Source organism: Leptonotus elevatus, chromosome 10 (assembly GCF_054856555.1).
Source record: "Leptonotus elevatus isolate MCC_2025b chromosome 10, RoL_Lele_1.0, whole genome shotgun sequence".
NCBI lineage: Eukaryota > Metazoa > Chordata > Actinopteri > Syngnathiformes > Syngnathidae > Leptonotus > Leptonotus elevatus.
Window position 1 is genome coordinate 10,273,211 of NC_141248.1, and position 23,151 is coordinate 10,296,361.

At 38.4% G+C, this 23,151-nt stretch overlaps 1 protein-coding gene across 1 annotated transcript; it reads right to left on the minus strand.

Moving 5' to 3' along the window:
• Positions 1-1,238: 1,238 nt before the first annotated feature.
• On the minus strand, positions 1,239-20,997 carry nampt2 (nicotinamide phosphoribosyltransferase 2). Its single transcript, XM_086087713.1, has 11 exons — positions 20,720-20,997; positions 15,964-16,099; positions 15,716-15,819; positions 13,624-13,752; positions 12,924-13,082; positions 11,038-11,168; positions 9,200-9,425; positions 8,108-8,227; positions 6,515-6,655; positions 4,145-4,270; positions 1,239-2,587 (listed from the first exon to the last, which is right to left on the minus strand). Exons 1-11 carry the CDS (start codon positions 20,765-20,767, stop codon positions 2,426-2,428), a joined length of 1,482 nt encoding a protein of 493 aa, XP_085943839.1. The 5' UTR covers positions 20,768-20,997; the 3' UTR covers positions 1,239-2,425.
• Positions 20,998-23,151: the final 2,154 nt, after the last annotated feature.

Below are 23,151 nucleotides of genomic sequence, written 5' to 3' on the forward strand. Positions count from 1 at the left end.
GACAGCAAACTGCGTTTTATTATTTTTTTTATTTGTGCTCAGTAAATACTGTAGCTGATATGAGGTACATTTTTACTTAACATGGAAAAGAAAAGCTCCATGTCCAGATTTATGTTACATTAATCATCATAATAAAGATGACACCTTTTATAAACTCTAATGAATAAGAATCAGTGGAAAGTATCTACTGCTACATATTTGCAATATCTATACAATGGACGCATTTGAATTCTGTGTGACGTTGCCAAGACCGTTGCTCTTCAAATAAAGGGTGTTGACACACTTTAAAACAAACCACTTAAAAGTAATTTTCCAGTATTTGATTAGGCAGAATAAAAGTGCAAATATTTCTGGCATCTTATTCCCTGTTTTTTTTTTAAACCGATTATCAAAATAAGTATCAAGTATCAAAATACAAACACATCATGGGCAACGTCATTATCCTGGTCACATGATCGTGATGACGTATCCGGTGCGTTAACGACAGCCGCCTTCGTTCATTTGATTGGGAGTTTACTGATGTAATAAGCATACACAAAAATGCGCTCTTCTATCGCCAAATACTGCGCCAATTCTGGCAGAGTGAAAGAGAGCCGGATGTTTACCGTCCATGTTAGGGACCGTCCACAGTTTACATTTCCAGAGTGACCAATGTCAATGGCGACTTGGCTGATCATTTGAGCCTCTGTAACACGCAACTTGCAGACGGCCCCTGACGTCTACCCGTTATGGGCCGGCTGGCTGTATGGGTCGTCCTTATCGAGCCAGTTTCATCTTCATTTTCGGCTGGATACAAATCTTTGGCGAGTACCCCGTGGCTGTACTGTTTTTGAAGTGCTTCTTTGCTAGATGGCGGTGGTGGTCAAACACACGGCCCGCGGGCCGGATCAGGCCCGCAAAGGGGTTTAATCCGGCCCGCAAGACGATTTTGTAAAGTAAAAGAAAATGAGTAATGTAATTCGAACTATTTCTATTCGTTTAAATTTTTTTTCCCACTTTTGTTGAAAATCAATTTTTTTTTATTGTACATTTAGTTTTGTACATAAAATTTGTGATTAATCGCAAGTTAACTAGTGAAGTCATGCGATTAATTACGATTAAAAACTTAAATCGCCTGACGCCCCAAATTATTATTTTTTTTAATTCATTCACTGCCATTGACGGCTATAAACGTCAACAATTTTTTTTAACTATTTCTGTTAGTTTAACATTTTTTTCAACTTTTGTTAACAAGAGTATGAAAACCTAGAATTTTTTTATTGTACATTTAGAACAGATAGAATTTGTGATTAATCGTGAGTTCACTAGTGAAGTCATGTGATTAATTACAATTAAAAAAAATGAATCGCCTCCTGCCCCTAATTTTAAATAATATATATATATTTTTTTTTAATGAATTTATGGCAGTGAATGAGTTTATCAGTCTGCCACAAATAAAGCATATACATTCGTAATTTCACAAGCAATCCTCAGATGAGCAATGCAACTTCTACACGAAATTGCTCTGGATGTCATTATTTTACACGCAACTTAAAGTTAGTTTGTTTAAAAAACTAAACTAAAAAACAGACCAACATAAATCAAACAAAAACATGCTGAATACGACACACATTCAACTACACTTATGACAAGGATTTAACGTCCTTATAACTTCATTAACGGCACCAAATGCATTCTGTGAACAATATAAAGGTATATGTAAAATAGGTAGATATAACACGCCCGGAACTCATACGGGCAAAGAGTTGCCGCGTTATTCTTTGTGTTTGCAGCACGCGATACGTCACGATGATCACGTGACTGCCCAAAATGGCCGATACTGTACTCATTGCAAAAATATTCATAAGTAGTATAAAATCCTAATCTCTCAATATGAATTGACAATATTTTTCAGAGAAGAGTTGAAGTGAACCATTTCACAGAATAGCTGGTTAGTTTAGTGTGTTCCTTTAAACAAAAAACTACACTGTGCCACTCAATACAAGTAGCACTACTATTTATTGCATTGCAGTCAAAAACACGAATAGATTATAGTCTGACAAAAATATTTCGTTGTTTTTTGGGGGAGGGGGGGGGGGTCTAAAGCACGGCTTCAAACTTCAAAAATAAGAGAACTAAGACTAGCTTAAAAAAAATTAGAAGAGTATAGATGTAGAGATACTGCATGCACTATAAAAACAATCGCAGCCCCCAAAGCAGGGAACAAATATTAAAATTTATAATTCAGGGGGGACCCAACATCCTCACAAATGTTGCTGACCCTGAGCTTCAGTTCTCGTCATCAAACCCATGTCAGTGCTGGGCCACAATGAACGCGAACGTCTTGGTGCCTTACAAAAAGCTAAACAAATACTTTGGGAAGTTTTCGGAAAAGGAGGCACACCAACAACAAAATGTAAAAGCAGCAGGTTTAGAAAGGGAACTACTAATTAATCCCATTGATGATGTCCTTGTGCAGCAGCTCCTCTTTGTGGTTGTGTGTGGTAGGCATCGCCTCTTCATCCCGCAGTCGGGCATTCTTGCGGATTTCTTCCAGGGAGTAATTCTGCATGAGGCATCCGTTCTCAAACACAGTCACCAGCAGATCCTTAACAACACACACGAACAGGACTTCAACATCAACATATTCAAAGCGGATTAAAAATATTCTAATAACAAAGATACTATGTAGTTGTAGGTACTATCTGCAACAAATTCCAAAATCATTTGAAAAATGGACAACGTTGGCCTTTTCTATTTATAACGCTGATTTGGGCCAAAAGAACTAAAAGGTTTTCTGTTGAAATGTTGACAGAACCTGAACCTGCCCCCTTGTTATATAAAAGGGCACTGTCTTATAATGTGATGTACAATGTGCAAATGTGTCTTGAGGTACCTTTTTGAAGTACATGAGAAGAATAATTGACAGTACAGTAATAGAAACACCGAGCTGCCAACCTAGAGAAATTCCTTTCCTGAAAAATTTATGTGAATTTTCATATTTTTAAAATTCTGTCAGGAACTTGTAAGAACACTAGAGATAGACGACCCAGGCCGATTATCGGCGCCGATATTGGGCATTTTGACGAATATCGGTATCGGCCTTTTTAAAAGATATACGGTAAATCTAAAACCGTTTTAATCTCAGGGAGCTATTTGTTTACATTTTCAATTCACTTTGTAAGAGATGCCACTGACCCTGGGAACCTTCTGAACTATTTGTTTTTGTTTGACATTAAAACAAAGAAAAGTGAACGTTTAAGATTTTTACATTTTGCGAAATAAAATATTTACTGTAGATAACTATAGAGAGCTATGGCTTGCTTAAGTTTCCATTTAACTTTTTAAGACGCACTGATAACCTTGGGAGCTCCGTGAACGTTTTGTTAGATATGTAAAAAGTGTCTAAAATAGAAAAAAAAAAATCTACATTTTGAAAAGTCAGAAAAATTGTTCCATAAACATGCGATCTATGATTTTTATTTATTTTTTATTATTTTATTTTAAATATCCAAAACGAGGTAGCGTTAGAAGAGTTTTACATCCTGGCAAACAGTAACCACAATTACACAATTAAACATATTGTATAAAGAATGTTACATTCAAACCACTTTTTGCAGGGAATAGGGACCAAGCCCTGCCGTCAATAGTAAAAATTCGAGAGTAATTGATACCCCATCAAAAAGGTTGGTATTGGCCTACAGATGCCACACGATGGTGACAAAGCACTATTTGTGTCTAAATGAAACTCCTCAAAGCAATTCAACATACAATACATTCTTGCCACCAGATAGCGCCAAAGAAACATTGCTAAAGCCTTGAATAGATTCGTTTTCCGGAATAAAATACATTATTCGCTGAATAGGCGAATGTGCGAAGGATAAACAGCAAATATGGAGTTTATTTGATTGTCTTTATGAGTAGAGTTGTTAATAGACAGTATGATGATGTCACAAGTAGGGATGTTCGATACCGCTTTTTTTCAGTACAAGTACTCAATTTGAGTAGTCACCGATACCAATCCGAAGTACAGGTACTTTTAATACATAGAATTTCCCCCAAAAAACAACGACCGATAATTTTAAAGAAAGACCTGTGTGTCCCAATGTAGCGTTTTCCCTAAAATTGCATGCAATTCCGTCCCTAATTATAAGCTCGGTCTGACCTCCTCAGGTTTGCCGGCTCCCCTTTCGACTGTCTCCAAGAGCCCATCAGAGTTCCTTCTCAGTGACAGACGGCCTCTCTTTGACACCTTAGCTGGATCCGTCACTGGCTGCTTGTATACGTCCATCTGTGATGTCAGAGAGAGACAATGGAATAGTTATTTTTGAGAGAAAACTGATTTCAGCACAGCATACCGACTGTGCTCACTATAAAGCACAAGCACAGAGTTTCAAATATTTTTTAAGCGTGTGCACACATGAGCAACAACACCTCAGTTGTATCACTAATATTATAATTTTTTTTGTTGAACACCATTTAGGTCACATTAATGGCAGACAAACCCTTGAAATGAATCTCGTTGCACACAATTTGTCTCACTTAACACGCATGATGAATGTTATTTGTAGATTTAACGCCGATCTGATCGGCTTGATCGTAATCGGACGATATTTGGCATTTTGTGCATGATCGGTGCTCGTCTGTAATGTCATAATTTGCGCAATCAATCAATCATGTCATTGATCGGATCTGCGGAATGAGACATGACAGCAAAAACGATTTTGCTCACTCTGGAGTCGTTCTGTGCTGTTCTGTGACGGAGTACATGTGAGTCCGAAAGCAAATCTATTTTTAGCCTTGTTGTGAGTCGTGAGAACGGATACTGAGGACCTTCTGCGCTGGGAGCCGAAAGTTCCGCCTCTGCGCCCTCGACCACCCAATCACAAAGTAATAGCCTTCGTGTTATTTTTTATTTTTTGACTGGTAAAAAGTCCGAAAACCATTTTATTTACATCAAATAAAAATAATTAGATACAGTATATTTGTTATTTAATTATTTTTAACATTTCTTTAATTCCAAATATCTTTCATCACTCAGCGGAAGTAACGTTAACTCATTCACTCACAACCATTTAAAAATGTTCACACCCTTTACTCCCGGCTGTTTTACGGGATTTTGACTGATTTTGCAAGGCCCACAGAATATTGTGTTCTATTGATATTAAAAAAAAAACATGGAACCTACCCAAAAGAAAGATTAGAGTCTCTTCTTTCATCAGGAAAAAAAGTATATTTCTATCTGTTTCCGTTTTGTAGCAATTAGCATTAGAATATAGCTACGTTTCATCATTAGTCACAAATCTGTTTAGAACTGTGAGTAAAATAGCTTTTTTTCAACATGGCCCTGGTTGATCTCTTTTGCTCTGCTGCCACCTGCTGGCCGTTTGTGTAATAACTACCATTTCCTCAACCGTTCAATGCAATATGGTCACACATAATAAGTTGTCGGTTTCCTTCCCGACTTCAGTCCAGCATAGGTCAAAACTTGTTTTTTCTTTATACTCCACGACTGAATTATGCTTTAAAACATTTTGACACTGTTGCATGTAAAGGTGTGTGAAGTTTCTTTTGATCTTGTACCGCTGCAAAAACTTTTATGGCAGTGATCCCACACGTGCGGGGCATGTCTCCAAATGCATCTTACGGTGCCGTACACAGGAAATACATTTCAGTTCATCCATTGTTATCATTTTGGTCATAATTTCATTATATTACCTTGGTTTTATTATATATTGGTTGTTTTGTTATTATATTAAACTTAAAGCAATGTATTTTCTAAAAGCTTCATTTTTATAATCATTTTTTTTCTTCCTGAAACTACTGGCTCATTTGTACTGCAATTTTTTATTTTTTTAAATCCCTAAGCTGTTTTAATCGAAGCATGTCAAAGACAGTTTATTAAGACACTGGGAAATATTTTAATTAAGAACAGGGTTCTTGCAGGAATCACTAAGTTAAATTTTAGACGTTTTTTATTTTTTTGACCTTTTTAGACCATTATGACAAAAAATTTAGACCAACTTCGAGAACAAAAACAATTTTCATTTTCGCCTGTCAAAAAGCGCAGACGGCGCACGCATGTTTATTTTCTTAGAATGGACGGAGCGGATGTACATTTTAAGGCTTGGGTAAATAAAATGTGAGACCTAGGATGAAAATATGGGTGTTTTTTTAACTTTAATTTAAAATGTAAGTTTCTGAATTTTAGACTTTAAGCCTTTTTTAGACACAGCGGGAACCCTGTAAGAAAAAAAAATAATGCATGTCTTCTTTAACAGGGAAAATGGGATTTTGCTTTGTTTCCATTTAACAATTATTTCTAATTTAAGTCTTTTTAAAATAATAAACCACGACCACCAGTGTTTACATAGCCAAAGGTCTCAAAAGGGCTCAAATGTATTGTGTAGGGTCAGCCAGTTCTGAGTAAATGTTTCAAGTATTCATGAAATAAGTAATATTCTCAAGAATTACAATTTGATATTCATATCGGTAGATAAAACTGTGCAAACCCCGCAACCTCAATTCCACTCACCCCCTTGCCATTCGTCTCCACATAGCTGCACTTGAAGGCACAACTGAGTGTGTCTCTGTTGAGCTTCTGAAGCAAAGAACTGCCACAGCCAAAGAAAACGTTCTCTGCACTCCAGCCTTCATCGCTGAGCTTGTGAAGAATCTGCAGAAAATATACAGAATGGTGACACACAATTCATGGAGCGCAACACTGCCAACGTTATCACTATAATAGAAACATTTCCAGAAAACTTTATTAGAGATAGTCTACTGTCACCAGTATTTTATTTTTACCCAAAAAGTAGAAAGGTAAAAGAGTTGAAACTGCACAATTTGTAAGTACAAAATCTAAACGTCGCTTAATGACACAAAAATGCTATGAATCGTCACCTAAATTCACGTCAACTTCAACCTCTGAAAATATCAAAACAATTGCCACACAGTATTTTGGATTTTATGGGCACTAAGCCTTTTTCTCACCATACAGTGCGCTCATAAGTTTGTATACCCGTAGATAGAGTAGGGCTGCTCGATTATGAAGAACATTTTCAGCACGATTTTTGTTGTTATAATTAAAATCACGATTAGGACGATCATTAGTTTTTTTTGGTACAAAACAAGAAAATGTTTAAACGTAAAAAATATTAAGGCAAATAAACATTCTTTAAAACACTATAATTATGCAAGTTCCTTTCGGACGAAACACAATTTATTAAATTTGTTATTTTAAAACTTTAACTCAAACAACTCAAAATTAGTATTAATAAACCTTTTTTTTGGGTAATTATACTGATTTTGTAACTGTGGAGTGTAATAATTGAAATTGTAATTGAATTTTGATTAATTGCACAGCCCTATCATACGGTATGTACATTTTTAAGCACAACTGTACAACTTTCTCCATTCAAAATAGTTCTTTATTTACCGATTTATCCAAAACAAATGGACAATATTGAAAATGCAAGCGAGTTTCATTATCCTGATAAAAAAAAGTTTTGAGTGAAAAATGGGCCGTCCTGGCATAATAGTTCCTTTAAAGATTCTAAATTGTCTATCAGTGTGAATTTGTGTTTGTCCCTACAAGTGGCACGTGGCCAGTTCAGGGTGTGCCTGCCTCTTGTCCAAAGTCAGCTAGGATAGGCTCTAGCACACCCACAAGGCACAACCTAAGCCAGTAGAAGCAGTCCAGAAAATGGATGGATGGAAGACTTTCTTGAGATGTCCCGTGTTTATACATTTCACAAGAAATTTGACTACTCGTTGCTTTTCAACATAAATGATGCAAACCAATACCAATGACGGATCAAAACAGTGATCGGCTTAATAATGTGGAACAACCACTTCAACTAATTTTCCTTTAATAATTAGGCTCATCTGGGAGACAGGAGTAACATTATTGAAAAACAAACTTCCCCCCAAAAACAATACCAAAACAGTCATTTTTCATTGATCATATATGCATCATTTTTAAGAAGAAAAAAATATATGTTTGTTGAGTCGTTTAAATTGCATTGTCAAAGACAGAACGCCATTTCCAAAATATCAAATTTGGACCTAAAAGGTATAGGTAAAATATACAACATATTGACACAATATAACACTGAAGCATCACTACCTCATCAACTGAATTGAGGTCAATGCCATCTCCTTGAATTATTCGCAGGTATGAAGGCAGCACCTTGTATCCCACAGAGTTCAGTACACATCCAAAACACTCTTCCAAAATCTTGATGACCTAGAAGACACATTATGTATAGTTAAAAATCATTCATATATCTTAAATGTGAGCAGCTGTAGGCTAAATAACCCTTTTTCCAATATAAACAAAACTACATAGTCATTCAATGACACTAATCAAAAGATCTGCTATAACTGACTAGCATTGTGACAAATTTCCCCAAAATGTTATTGCTTACTTTGGGTGGAAGGGCCAATGCAACCGGAGTAAAACGCAGTTGATGAGTGTTTTTGTGTATGGGGAAAAAAATTGCATTCTTGGGGAAAGTATTTGTGTGATAACTGTTTAACAAACAAAAAAACATCTTCAAATTAGAGTAAAACAGTCTAACTTATTTAAAATTATTTTTCGGTGATCAGCGATCTCCGGTTGGCTGACAAGTTTCAGCCAAAGTTATGCCTGTACGGGGCCACAGTTTCAAAGAGTCCTGCAAGTTGATTCATGTGACGTTTCGAATGACGTCACATGCCATAAAACTGAACATAACATAAACAAGTCAATGTCCTGTCCTTTACAACTCATTATTTGTCGTAATTGTTCGGTTTTATGAGCTAAGACGATGTCAGCTGCCATGTGTACTTTTTTGCTACAACAAAAAGCACATGAACAGAACTCAGTCGTAATTAGGAGTGTCCGAGTGGTAAGGCCCATCTTTCGCATAGCACGTGAAGGAGGCAGGGTAAATCTGTCTCCATCCTGCCTTTTCATTTTAGAAACAATGTTCCATTAACCACCAACGAATCCTCACATTAGACTATAGCTAAGCTCAGTGTATTTCTCGTAAATTTCTGAGTTTTTTTTTCAGAATATCAACCCCACTCTGAAAAAATAAAGACTTAATACGCCGTCACACATTTAAATAAGGACATTTCATAAAAAAAAACAACTAGCAACTAAATCGATACAAATACCCTACAAAGGAGAAATATATATGACTGTGTCTGACTGAATCCGGCTGTCTTATTTTACCTCTATAAGAGTTTCTGCGGGGTCTCCAGAGTCAGGCCGGATAACGAGACACGAGTCCTGTCCGCGTTCCATGACTCGCTCCTTCAGCTTGTCTCCCCAGATATGTTTGCACGCGTTGAAGATGTCATAGCTGTCACTGACCACAGAAACTGGTCCAGATGAGAACTCGTCCAGCACTCGCTCAAATGCATCCTTCTCTCTACTTTTCCCCCAGGAGATGATAGTACTGGAAGAAAAGGGAGAGCATTTTGCCCGTATTTTAGCCTAACATTTGGAGATGATTTGAGAAGTAGTACACTTTAAGACAATCCAGAATATTTATAGTTTATATATTTACAATTATTAAACTAGAATTACAAAAATATGTTCATCTCTATCCTTGCTGATGTCAATGTTTGTGCAACACTTAAGTGATTATAACACGCGTTACTTTCATTAATAAAATAAATCATTTGACCAGTAACTGCCTCTGCAAAATGTACTTTATTATTAAATGTAATACTTGTCATTTTTATCATGATCTTGACATTTAAGAAAAATTGATGTGCCATAATTAATCGATATGGGATTGAACTGAAGTTAATCGAATTGAATTAGAAAAAATCGAACTTGACTCTTGTGAATCGAAATCGAATCAATTGAGGAAATTAGAATTGATACCCAGCCCTAATTAATAATTAGTAGGAGGAATCAACGTAGTAATTATATGATGGACACGCCCATGAGCTAATTCATTAGCGAGCGTACATTGGACTTTGACTGCGGATTACAGTGGACCTCCGCATATTTGTACTAGCATTCATTAATCATCTATTTGTGGACTGGAAAAAATCTGAAATTTGTGAAAAAATACTTTCTACAGTAGGTATTATAATTTTTGTACTGTCGAGTCTCTTTAATTGAGACAATGAACGGTTACTGTCACCTGTAGTAGCATTTCTTTCAAAGAACGATAATGTCAGCTGTAAACACGTCAAAAGAGCTGACTGTGCAAAAAAGCCTTGAGTGGGTAGGAGGACGTTCCGTCTATAGACAATTGCTCACACAATCACAGATACAGCAGTATCGGAGCCAGAGAAGTGTACCATGTTTGTGCTTACACTCATCAAATGTCCACGCCCTTAAGCCTGTGTAGATAACAGCAATATCGTGACATCGCGATATTCTAACAAAAATATATCGTCGTTGTCATGTCACGATATCAAAAGCAGCACATCTGTTAAAAAAGTCGGTTTGATTTCCATTTGAGCAATTCTAGCACCCTCTGGTGTCAATTTCTTTTTGTGCAGTTTAATTTTCACAAGGCATGTTTTGGCCCTTCTATGTTTAAAATCCACGCTAATGGTCAGATGAAGGGGAGCGTAATATGCTTGTGAAGCAAGTCAATATGTGGAGGAACTCAATATGTTGTGCCTCAATGTATATATTATATTTATATATTTATAATATTTATCATTGCTGTAATGTACAAAAGCACAATATTGTATGTGTGTTTTTAGTTTGAGCTTTTTTTTTTTTGTATCGCCAACCTCCCCACAATATCTTGATAATTATCGTATCGTGACATTCATATCGTGATAATATCGTATCGTGATGTTTGGATATCGTTACATCCCTTGTGGACACTGTACATTTATTACTTTATTTCTCACACTGATGGAAAATAAATACTGGATCAAAGTTGTATTGACAGGGGTGTGTGGTACATAGAAAAAGCAGTTACATTGCTATAAAGCTTTTCAAAATAAAAACCACAGAAGAGGGCCCTGCGTATGTCCATGTTTTGAAATACACAGGCTACAGACAGAAGTTATCAAGTTATCGATGTGGTTTTGTACCTATGCTCAGCAGCTGGAATGGAGAAACCAGCCATTGGGCATCCGTAGTATCGCTGAGCCATTAGTAGGCCTGCTACTGTGTCCGTACTGCAGAAGTTCACCAGATGAGCAGCTCCACCTAAAGCTGCAGACTGGATAGATCAAGAAGAAATAATGACTTATCTGGCTCTTTAAATAGTATGTCGATCTAAATAGGCACGGGTCGATATTACTGTAGATTTTGACTGTATGATAAACGTGAGCAAAAATATCGCGTTGTCACGGTATTAAATTACAGCTCTAAAATGTCACAGTTGACAAGCAAAGACATGACTTCAAATGTAATAAGAAAAACTCCCCCCCCCCCACCCCAACGAAACTGTGGCGTGTGAGGGTCCGCACACTCTACTATAAAGGGAAGATAAAAGCTGATAGGTGCAGACAGAGTAAAACAGTTGTAACAATCACAGTGTGGCACCGCGCCACAGCGTGGCGCTTCTTTGCTTTTGTGTAGTGTGTAGTTTGTGTGGACTTTTTCGTTTTCGTGGGGGAATGTTTTGGATGCCGTACAGGCCTCCAATAATTGTAACGCGTGGTGGCGCCGAGCTCATTGTTTTATTTCCTTTTGTTTTAATAAAGTGAATCCGTGGATTGTTAATCTTCTGAAGCTCTCCCGTTTTTTTGCTGACCCCGCTGCGCTATCCATGGCCAATCGGCCCGCGCACGTTACACAGTCAGGGCTCTTCGTACTCATCTGGGCATTGGTGGAGCATGCATGATGTAGAAAAAGCTTTAACATTACTTTTTTTTAAATGACACAATGCACCTTTAAACAAAATATAGAATATTTGGTACATTAAGAAACGTGTACCATGCTAAGTTTAAATAAGTTTGACATTCTTTCTTGTGTTTTAACTCTTCTTAGCAAGTCAGAGTCCCATCACTGGTGAGCTATTTTTAGAACAAACCCAAGGTTACTCATGTTGTCCTTGGGGACACAGTTGCACCTACACATGTACATTAATTAATTAATTTATTTATTTATAGGACAATAAGCGTCTCCCCTTATCCCCACCCCTCTCCCTTCTTGCCTCTTCGCACACGACTGTACGTGCAATCGCTGTAGAAGGAGAAGAAAGTGAATTGAAGGCAATTAACTTCAAATTGGCTTGTTTACCCAACTCACAAGAAGAGCTCATTACCGGTGACAGACAGTATTAGCGGTTATTGAAACCTTGACTTTTTAAAACCAAGGTAAATCGTCAAACCGGTTATCGGCCCATGTCTAGATCTACATTACTTAAACTTTTTTTTTTTCCATCTGTCCTGTTCTTTCAGTTGTATTGGGGATGTTACAGGACATTGATTTAGGAGATGGAGAGGGAAAGGGAATGAGAGGGCACAGAAAGTGGAGAGAATGAGATAAAGTGTGTATCACAATGTTTGTTGCCTGATGTGTTGCTCAGTTATTGTTGAGGGGCAGAGGTGGCAAATCCAGGTCCAGCAAGTAAAAACCCTGCCACAGTTTGGCTTTAGCCACTGATGCTAGCTACTAGCTAGGTCTCTAAAAGTCAAACAGACACCATGGGAGCAAGCTAGGCAGCTAGCTAGCTAGCACCTGGGGCTAAAGCCAAACTGTGGCAGGGTTTTTACTTTCTGGACCTGGATTTGCCACCTTTGTTGAGGGAACAGAACAACAAGCTGCCAGGCCCGAGGAGTGAGCAGAACCAAAGCCAGGCCTCCGGTCACTTCTGCAACCTCCAAGACCAGGTCAGACACAAGGCAAAGACAACCACATGCTCAAATCATAGCAAAGAAGTGAGCAGCAATAAAAACTTGACAAATGTGCTCAAGTCTTTATTGCACAAGCCAGTAACATAAAACCAATGACAAAAAGAATTGCTGACCTCCTGTGAGGAGACTCCTCTGTAGCCAAAGTCATGCAATTTCAGCTCAAGACCCTCAAGGCTTCCTGAAGTGGCCTTCAGGTGTTTGGCGAGGATCTTCTTAAACTCTCTGGATACGGTAGCCACAGTGATGGGATACCACATCTGGACCAACATGGTCTAGAGTCAAAATTGAGAGGGTGTCATCAAACAGGATCGTTACGGGACAGATGAAAGCAGACGGCAAGGGTTTATATCTCAACAACAAGTATGTAAGATTCAAATCATGCCCCACGGCAGGGGTCACCAACCTTGTTGAAACGGAGCGCTAGTTCTTGGGTATTGAATAATGCAAAGGGCTACCAGTACTTCTAAAAGAACATGTTTGTTTGTATTAACTTTAAGGATAAGTTATTAATAATACGTAAATAGCCTGATCATGTTAATGATTTCTCACAATAATTACCATCAGGTCAGAAACAAAACTACATAATACTCAACATTTTATCGTTAATTTTTAATTTTTATTTATTGTATTTTTGTAAATGTCCATATATGGTAAATAAAGATTTTAATTTTATTTCTACACACCTTTTCAAATCTTTACATTTTCAAATGATCAGTTCTTCAACAGTCCGAGGAAATTACAATCTGACGACTACTCATCTGACATCTGATTGGTGACTCCTGACAGAAGGCAAATCATGTTAGCATCATTTACCTCAACGTAGTTAGTGAGCCAGAAGAAGCTTGGGTCTGTATTTTCCACAGTGAACAGCACATTGCCTCTGGTTATGATCTTGCCCTCGGGCACAGCTTTTATCCGGATAGGAAGACGGCCATCGTGTTTCTGACACAAAAGTAATGCATTTAACATGTTGAGAGCCCAAATCAGAATATACACCACCCACCCGCAACATTATGGCCACTTGCACAATCTCCAATTCAAGACCACTATGCCTTTACAAAGACAATGCATAGTTTTGACAAACATGGTGAGATGCAGTTGGCACTAATTGAACAACATTTTTTGAAGTATCTCGCAGAGGAATTGTACAGTACAATTCTTACCAATACCGTTTTCCTTATGTAATTAACTGAGGTTACAAATAACTGTATCAAATACAGATGTTCTACAACACGGCAGACTCCAACTACAATACATACAATTATTTGTTCTAGAAAAAAAAGGAGCATAAATATATTTGTAAATGCAAAATATTTTTACAGTTCTTGAATTGGATATCATTATACTGTTCATGTAGAGAGGGTGGAAGGAAAAAAAAACAGTGTTTGTGTCCTCTCGGTCTTGCGGTGGAGCGAGAACAAGGAGTTAAGTATTCCAGATATCAATGAGAGTTCAGTCTGGAATCTCAAGCAAGACTAGAACCTGAATGAAAAGGTTTGAGTTAGTAACTCGTGAGTGCCACCTCTGGCCTGAAGAATAACTGCAGCCTATATGCCAAGCTTGTGCATGGTGCGCGTGCGAGTACGTGCGCTCAAATAAAGTATTTGTTTATTCAGTTTTCTTGGAGTCTGAGCTGGAGTTTGGGCTGTCCTCAAATCCGGCCTCTTCTTGTTTTTTCCAGTATCTATTCCAATTGTGTCGTACGCTCGCTAACACAACACTACTAAGTCCTCGAGGATGAGTATATGCCACTCTCCACCCCCCACTTCCCAAAAAAGTGTGTAGGGGAAGATACAAGCTGATAGGCGCAGTGACAGTTTAAATGTCAGGGCTCTGTACTCATCTGGGTATTGGTGGAGCATGCATAATGTAGAAAATTCTTTAACATTAACATTTTAAACTCTACATTGAACCTTTAAAGAAAGCCTTTTATGATGTCAGCTCATAATGTAGCTTGAAATCGCATGGCTATGTATATATGTGTGTGTGCCTTTATTTGGAGCGCTGTTCATGTTGTACCCGGTTTGACCACTGAGGGGCAGTGTGGTTCCACGCGGTCTAATACACTGTTAAGTTGTAGCCACAGATAGTAGAAGGAAAAATCACGATCAAGTTATTCCAATAAAAGTTTTATTTTTTTCAGCGTGGAGCCGTTCTTTGAGTGATAAAAGTGCCGCGAGTAGCGCGCTAATTAGCATTAGCGAGTCAGACTGGAGAAGATCATTACAATTCCTTGCACATCTATAGATTGAAGCAAAAATCATTCTCAATCAAAAATCTTTCTTAATCGAACATGTCTCTGCTTCTATGGGTTTTCTCCAGGTACTCTGGCTTCCTCCCAAATTCCCAAAATATGCATATTTGTTCACCAAAGAGTCTAAATGGGCCCTATGCACGGCAATTCATTAAGTATTTCCGAAGGAAAGGTCCGCTGGCATAAATAACAGATTCTGCTGTCAATATGTTACAAGCTACTGGGACACGATCGGATTGAAGAATAACCTGTGGTTGAATGTGTGATAACCTGGTGTTCTGTAAAAAGGACATTCAATGATTTGGTGCTAAAACTTTTTGAGGTCTGAATGGCATAAAACAAAGTATTAATTCTCAAAAGATGCGGAGATTGTCAACTCAGTTTTGAGTTTCAACACATTTTCCATGTTGTCACTAAGTTTTCTTATTGAAAAAAAAACCCCTCAAAAAACAACATTTTGAAGGATTACAATTGAAATAGTTTCCCATTTTGAGACCTATTTTCAAATTATTACAGGCATTAATCTAATGCATTTTTTTCTCTCCAATAAATGCATTATCACTGAGGAACACTGCTTTTTGAATTTCTATTCTCACTCATTTCCTTTGTATTGGAATATCTCAACACAGAATATTATAAATCTTCAAATACCTCAAGAAGTTTTCGCCAGCCTTCTTCATCAAATACAGATTGTTTGAAGTGCAACTGGTAGAAGAGCTTTGCTTCTTGAATCTTCTCCTCTGTAATCACTCGTCCTGTAGAAAAACTATTGATTACTACAACACCAATCACATGAAGACCATAGAACTGGCCAGCAGCAATGACCTTCACTAAATATTCATCATACATGAATTATACAGTGTTTGAGTGGTTGCAACTGTTTTTGGAAGTAAATGTACCTGTGAGATACTTCTTCAACAAATATTGGAGACCAAAAAACACCACTTCACTGAAGTGGGAGTCCTTCGTGCGACGACATTCAAAGTAAGAGTAGATTTTGCTGACATTGGGGGGATATTGTTTGTAGTGTGTGATCTGAGTAAGAAACAAACACAACAAAGTGAACACTCTGTCTGGACCACAGTCTTAATAAGCCTATTTACATTTTTAATCACCTAACTGCATAGAGTGGTCATTCAACACTTGGTAATCACGCCATGTGCATTACATAACAGAAAAGTCATAAGTTAGAAACAAGAGGATTTTCTACTTAGCAGGCATGTACTGTACAGTTAATAAACCGCAACATCTCTCTTTGCGTCTCTGTAGCACTAATTGAATAATCGGCAGCAACAACCACTTGATCAACCAATGAAGGACACATTCCACATTTTGACTCACCATTCCATACTACTTTGCTTTTCCCTTCCAAAAGTTGACATTTGCATGTTACATTTTGAGCAAGGAGTAGGAAAACTAAATCAGGAATGAGGATAGATCGATTTCCAATTTCCATCCATCCATCCCTGTTAAAGCTAAAAAAAACAGACTTCCCTTTCCCCAGCCACTTCGTCTAGCTCCACCAGGTGGATCCCAAGGTGTTCCCAGGCCAGCCGGAAGACTGTCCCTGGAGTCTCCTCATGGTAGGACAAGCAGTGGTGTAGTCTAGTGTATACGCGGGTATACGGAGTATACTCACTTCTTTTTCAGTCAGGATTGAGTATACCCACTTCTAAATCCGCCCTGATGCACACCGTTCAGCCATGGCCTACCCTCCTCTGCCTCTAATTGGCTGGTACCCCCCTGACTACACTGATTAGATTGGCTATCTTTTGGCATGAGGACTGATGAGCCAATCGGAGGCAGAGTAGGGCGGGTTATGTCAGGGAAAAAACAATCCTTCAAATGCTCCCCCTAGCCACAATGGTGGCCCAGAAATTTCGCTCAGGTGAACTGATTTGCCCTCGTACACGGAATAGTTGATCGTGACGTGGGTTTGATTCCCGGGGTGGACGCTGCCGTTACACACTAACTACATGCTCTAGTTAAGTTCTACAGTAGCTATAGGCTGGTACTTGATTTTTAAGTACCGGTCAATTTAAATCACAAGAATGGGGACAAATAGTTTTAAGATTCCGCACAAAACAATACTGAAGTCTTACTAGACTGTTTTCCACTATTTTTGTTCACTGTTCACTAAATATTGTAATTTGCTTTATAACATATCCCTTATGTTTGCCTCATGATAAATACACTTAACATTATTTCAGACTGCTTGTGTTACCAAACTGTTCTTAACAAGTCATAATAATTGTATTATTGTGAGCAAGAACAAATGACGGATTTTTAATTCTTACAAGTCACCGTTTCTAAAAGAGGACATTTTCCTGGACTACTTAAAGAAATTAAAGGTGAAAATTGAGAGTATACCCACTTCTCCTGGGACCACTACACCACTGGGGACAAGCCAGGAACACCTCATTAGGGAGGTGTCCAGGAGGCATCCCAACCAGATGCCCGAGCCACCTCAGCTGGCTCCTCCCAATGTAGAGGAGCAGCGGTTCTACTCTGAGCCACGACCCACAGGTTTTGTGATCATAGGTGAAGGCAGGAACGTAGATTGACCAGTAAATCAAGAGCTTTGCCTTTCGGCTCAGCTCCGTCTTCACCACAACGATACGGAGTCGATTACATTGGTCATTATTACATTATTGGTCTGCATCAAAAAATAATAAAATATTTTCTAGATCAGTTTTTAGCACTAAAGATAGTAGTACAATTCATTTTGCCCCATGTGCCCCAATTTTTCTGTTAAACGCTATGTACTATTTTTTTGTGTGTGTGTGGGGGGGGGGGGGGGGGTCGTTTCAGTAGGCTACTCTGTAGTGCACTGGCCCAGCCACACAGCTTGAAGGGGGCACTGTGCACTACTAACTTTTAAGCTAGATTCCGAGAACAATACCTGAGCTGTCAAGGGATTTATCGAACATACTGTATATTATTTCACCTCTCTTTGCTGCAAGGATCATTATTATTATTATTAGGGAAATCTGCCAACAATAAAAGACATGCCACATTGATCCATCTGCTGTGGTTGTGGTTCAAGTTGTGCCCAACTCCTCAGCCCCTCCCCTCTCCTATGGTAGTGTCACATATTTGGGATGTCATAATGCGCGCAACCTCGTGTGCACAGAAGATGCCTCATGGCATGGCGACATGACAGTTGCCAGTGTGGGCTTTCTTTACTGTGTCTCCCTAAAATGTTACCCTCAGAGTTATTTTGTTGCATTTTTAAAACATGACTGTTTTGTTTTGTTACGGCTCTAGTAGGACTCGAAAGCATATTTGTATTCAAGTAAATTTTGCAAACAATTATCGGCTTACTTATCGTTATCGACTTCGGCACTTACTCAATTTTTTTGGTTTATCGTAGCAGTTGAAAATAGCATTATCGTGCAGCCTTAATTATCATTATCATTATTATTTTTGTTATTATTTGTAATTACTTTTCCTCGCGGGCAGTGGCTTTAAAACAGGTGAACACTTATCAGGAGCTTTTAAGGAACTACTAAAGGTAACAAGGCTCAGTGGACAATCTGTTATATTATGCATCCTAGACTTTTGAGTTCCCTTGTGCAGAAAATGAATATCAGATACAAATTTCAACTATTGGCCTCCTTGACTAATAATAATCAGTATCAGAATCAGCTTTGAGGGGGCAGGAGACACATTGGTCGAACTCTAATCAGGACTAAGAAAAAGAGACGAAGACTACAGCGGTCACAAATTTTATAGAGCAAAGGGAAAAAAGGACACAACTGCAATTTTTAAGCTTGAAACAATTAGTGCTTAAAGAGAAGGCATATAAAATTTCAAAAGCATTTATTTGTGTTTCTGGGCATCAAATGCTAAAGACTAAAACACTTCAACACTAAATACTACTGCATTAATGCAGGTGACTTTTTTACATTTAATTATTTAAATCAAGATAGGCGGAGCTTTTGGTAACCTTGGAACCTTTGAGCAGCATTGCCACAACAAGCATTGCCAAATAAGATTATGTGTTGTTAAATATTCATGAAATCTCAAACCATGTGGTAGTTGAAGCTTTAAAAAAACACATGTAACTGTGAGATCTGACATTACCTTGACTGAACATAGTCAAGCCTGAAATTATTCATACCCCCGGAATATTTTGATATTAAAGTGACTTGTATTCAACCAGCATATTTTTTCCTGGATTGGTTTGGAAATGACACAGGTGTCTCCCAGAAGATAATAGGATGTTAAACAAGAGGCATCGCTGTGGGAAAAATATCTCTCAGCTTTTATATACATTTGAACAAAAAGTGGCACTTCCAAAATTATTCATACACCATCCATTCGTCTTTAGTTCCCTCCACAAATTTTCAACTGAATCATTTCTTAACCACTTTTTCTGTGTGTTCGGGATTTTGTCATGCTAAAATGTCCACAAATTTGTACATTTGCTGGGGGGTATGAATAATATTGGGCTTGACTGTATTTATTGTGCATTATACAAACACAACATACCAATCAACACTGCTCACTCAAGCAATCAGACAACACTTTATTTTGGTAGCTTAAGGAAAACGGCCAGCATATATATTTGTTTAAAATAGATTATAATAAAAAATATCAACTTTCCAACGATTGAAATGGTCCTAATCAGAGTTTCCCCATTAGTTTTCAATGAAATGTTGGTAGTCGGCTACTAGCCGGCTTACCCATAATGCACCGCGCTGCCGAGATGCGCACTTCGCATATTATCTGAACTGCTTTTCCTCACGAGGGTCGCAGGCTTGCTGGTGCCTAGCCTTTTGAAATTAGAACAAACCCTATTTTGACAAAACTGATAGTAATTGACAGTGGAGGTTCCACTGTGCTGCTTTATTAGCTGCTTTAGTGAAATCCCTGCAAGGAATAAATACTACTGTATATAAAGTTTGTCCCCAAGCCAAACCATCTGTCGAAAAGCTTTATCAAAGCCTACTTGTTACAATTCTGACATGTCAAAGGTATTTTTTTTTTTTATTAGAGCAAGAGCCTCAAGTAATTTTACTGCCCTAATATATGTAGTGCTGTTGTGCTTTTGGGCTTGTCATATTCCATCATAATACCATAACCAAAACATTTTAATCTCAAGCGTCTTGAGGAAGCTGGGGTCAAAGGTCATACTTGTTTTTCTCATAAAATACACAAGTATATGATTTAGCATTCATTTGTATTTAATATTTATCTTATATTTAAGATACAACATCACAGAATCAGGAAAGTACTGAATAATAAAAATTCACATGTGGAAAACACCGAGTTTAACCGGGTGTACTAAATATTTGTTTTAATCTGCCGATGGCTATAAATCACCCTTTAAAGGGCATCAACTGCTAAACGTATCACATTTATTACTTATAAACGACTCTAAACAGTATTGAGATTTCCCTATTTCAACAACAACCGTGGTCTAATGACTCTAAAAGTACAGTGGTCTTGGCCTGTAGTAGAAATAATACCTGTCCATTCTACTCACTGTGCGTTCGTTATTCTACAGTTGTAGCCCTAAACGGCCCATTAACCAGAAACGTTTTCGTCAAATCAACGTTTCACTTGAGTACATTTGAAGCGTTTCAATGAACAGTACAACGCCTAAAACATAGTAGAGATGATTGCAAAGTAAAATACCGATTCACTGACCTTATACGAATCCGTCGCAAGCAAGAAATTAAAGTCGTGAGCTGCCATTGTTGTGATGAATGAATGAATCGACGTAAATGCCACTTCAGTATCAGTGCCCTCGACACGGACCGATTATCGGATGTTATAACCCGCCACGGAGGATAGTCGCAATGAAATTTTAGCATTGGGAGTCGAATGGCAGGAATCTCAAACAGAAGATTTCCCCAAACGTAACCGACTCCTAAGAGAAGTCATTTTGCGTGTAAAGGGGCGGTGCTCCGCGCGCATTGGCCATGCGCACGTCTTTTCTCCGTCCTATGACCTGATACGTCATGGGGCGTTCAAAGACAATGGGGGTTAAATACATTTAGAACACGGCAAACGATGACGATCACTATACCACGGCACGGGCAAATAGAAGGGATTCCCGAAGCGTCTCGTTGTAGTGTATATTTATTTCGCTAACCGTCTTTTACTATTTATCATATTGTAGTACACGCACGCCAACGCCCGAACAGTTTCACTCAATCTGGGCTGGAGCTGCGCACTTTGTCGCACTCGAGCGGCCACCGTCCGAAATTGCATCTATACGTCATTCAAAACCGATAAAGCTCATCAATAACGAAGCATTGTCGACTTAATTGTCTAATTATACGGTATAGTTGTTGTTTTTGTTTAATTATTATTTTTGTATTAATTTTGTCTTTATATTTTGTTTCGTTGAATGCCAGAGGTCGAAGACATAATGGGAAACGCAAAGCCAATTGTTCCTGTATGCAAAGTGATGTAAAACTGACCTTTTCTTTTTACTTTTGCTTACTTCTTTACGCGTTTTTTTCAATACTTATTTATTTACTTACTTGCTTGCTACTACTTGCTTCTTACATACCTACTTCTTTACTTTCTTCTTGACTTAATTACTTTCATACTTTTTATACTATGTTTGGTGGTGAATAACATTTCATTTCTATATAGGCCTACAGTAAGTGATTTCTCTCTCTCTTTTTTTGTACTAGGAGCACAGGGGCCCCTAACAGTGGCTCCTCCAGTGCCTGACGCTAGTTGTTATCCGCATTCTGCAGGAAATTTGGGCGTGACGTGCCTGTTCTCATTAAGCCAAATATGATGCGCTGCCTTCAGCTCCTGGTAGAGTAAAGAGAAGCTTGTGACGTACTACCACAAAACACTTACCTCTTTGCAACGCAAGGTTCACCACAGCACAGCCGTGGGTGCGATACTTTACGTCAGCACGCAAATGCATGTGGTGACGAATACCCTGGCAGGCTCAGTTCCACGGTCCTACGGAAGCACGCAGCAACACTAACCACAGCGCTCGACTGGTCCAATGTTCAATTAGACCAACTTGCAGATTATATGGTGCATGACATCCGTACATAACATTTGTGCAATGATTCCCCAAACAATGTCGGGGCTTGGAAGGTTTGCTTGGCCGAGTTGGCCGCGGCGAAGTCTGGGTGAAGGTGGCCCACCGCGGGCAACTTGGAAGTTGTGGGTCTCCGGAGCTGGGAACGGAGCAAAGCGTGCTTATCAAGGAAAAGGCAGGGCTACCAGGAGTCATTTCCCCCTTGGTTTGAATGGCGGGGCTACCAGGGAGGAAGGGACTTTGTCGTCACACGAGCGGGCTACCAGAAGTCCAAATCCCCCATTGGTTTGAATGGCGGGGCTACCAGGGGTCAAAATTCCCCATTGGTTTTAAAGTGCCATCATTTGCAAAAAAAATGTTTACGCCTATAGATGGTGCTTTTGGTTTAAAGGTAAAGGCTAGTCAATGGAAATTGATTAAACATCCATTGCGTCTATAAACCAAGAGCACCATCTACAGGAGTAAAAAAAGAAAATAATGCAAGTGGTTCATGAAGCTTCATTTTCCCATTATTACATCAGGGCCAACTAGCCTGAGCTGACGTTTCATGTTCTGCTGACTGTATTGGTGAGCTGAATTTTCAGTAGAGGTCATGCTCACATTTAACCTTTTTTTTGTGGGAAAATAAAGGGTTTTACACTCAACAGTTAATACATTACAGCTGTACCATTATCATATGTTTCAAGCTGACTTGTTAATTCACTTCTATGATACAGTGAGGTCGCCATTTTACAGTGCTATTCAAATTCACCCTGAGTAGAAGTAATCCTCGATATATAGTGCCCTAATTGTATCCCACAAAGTGTCTTAAAAAGCAGTGGATGACCACATTGTCACTAGAAAAGCAATAGATCATATCCCACAATTTAGGCTGAAACAAGAACAATTCATTAGCTATGGCTTTATTAATTTTGTAATTATTAATTTGAAAATTATACTCATCTTCAAATAAGTGAATGTTGTAGCCTATTCAATGTGTTTACTTGTTCAACATTTATTGTGCATGGTCGACCAGCTGGCATTGATGTGTTATGTTGTAAATGGCCTCTGTAGCACTGAATGGTGA

Coding starts and splice junctions, on each gene's coding strand:
- nampt2 (XM_086087713.1), bottom strand. CDS start 20,767: ATGGCAGCTCACGACTTTAATTTCTTGCTTGCGACGGATTCGTATAAG. Junction 13,083..13,623: donor GGCTCACTAACTACGTTGAG/GTAAATGATGCT, acceptor TTTTGACTCTAG/ACCATGTTGGTCCAGATGTG. Junction 11,169..12,923: donor GAGGAGTCTCCTCACAGGAG/GTCAGCAATTCT, acceptor TGATCTATCCAG/TCTGCAGCTTTAGGTGGAGC.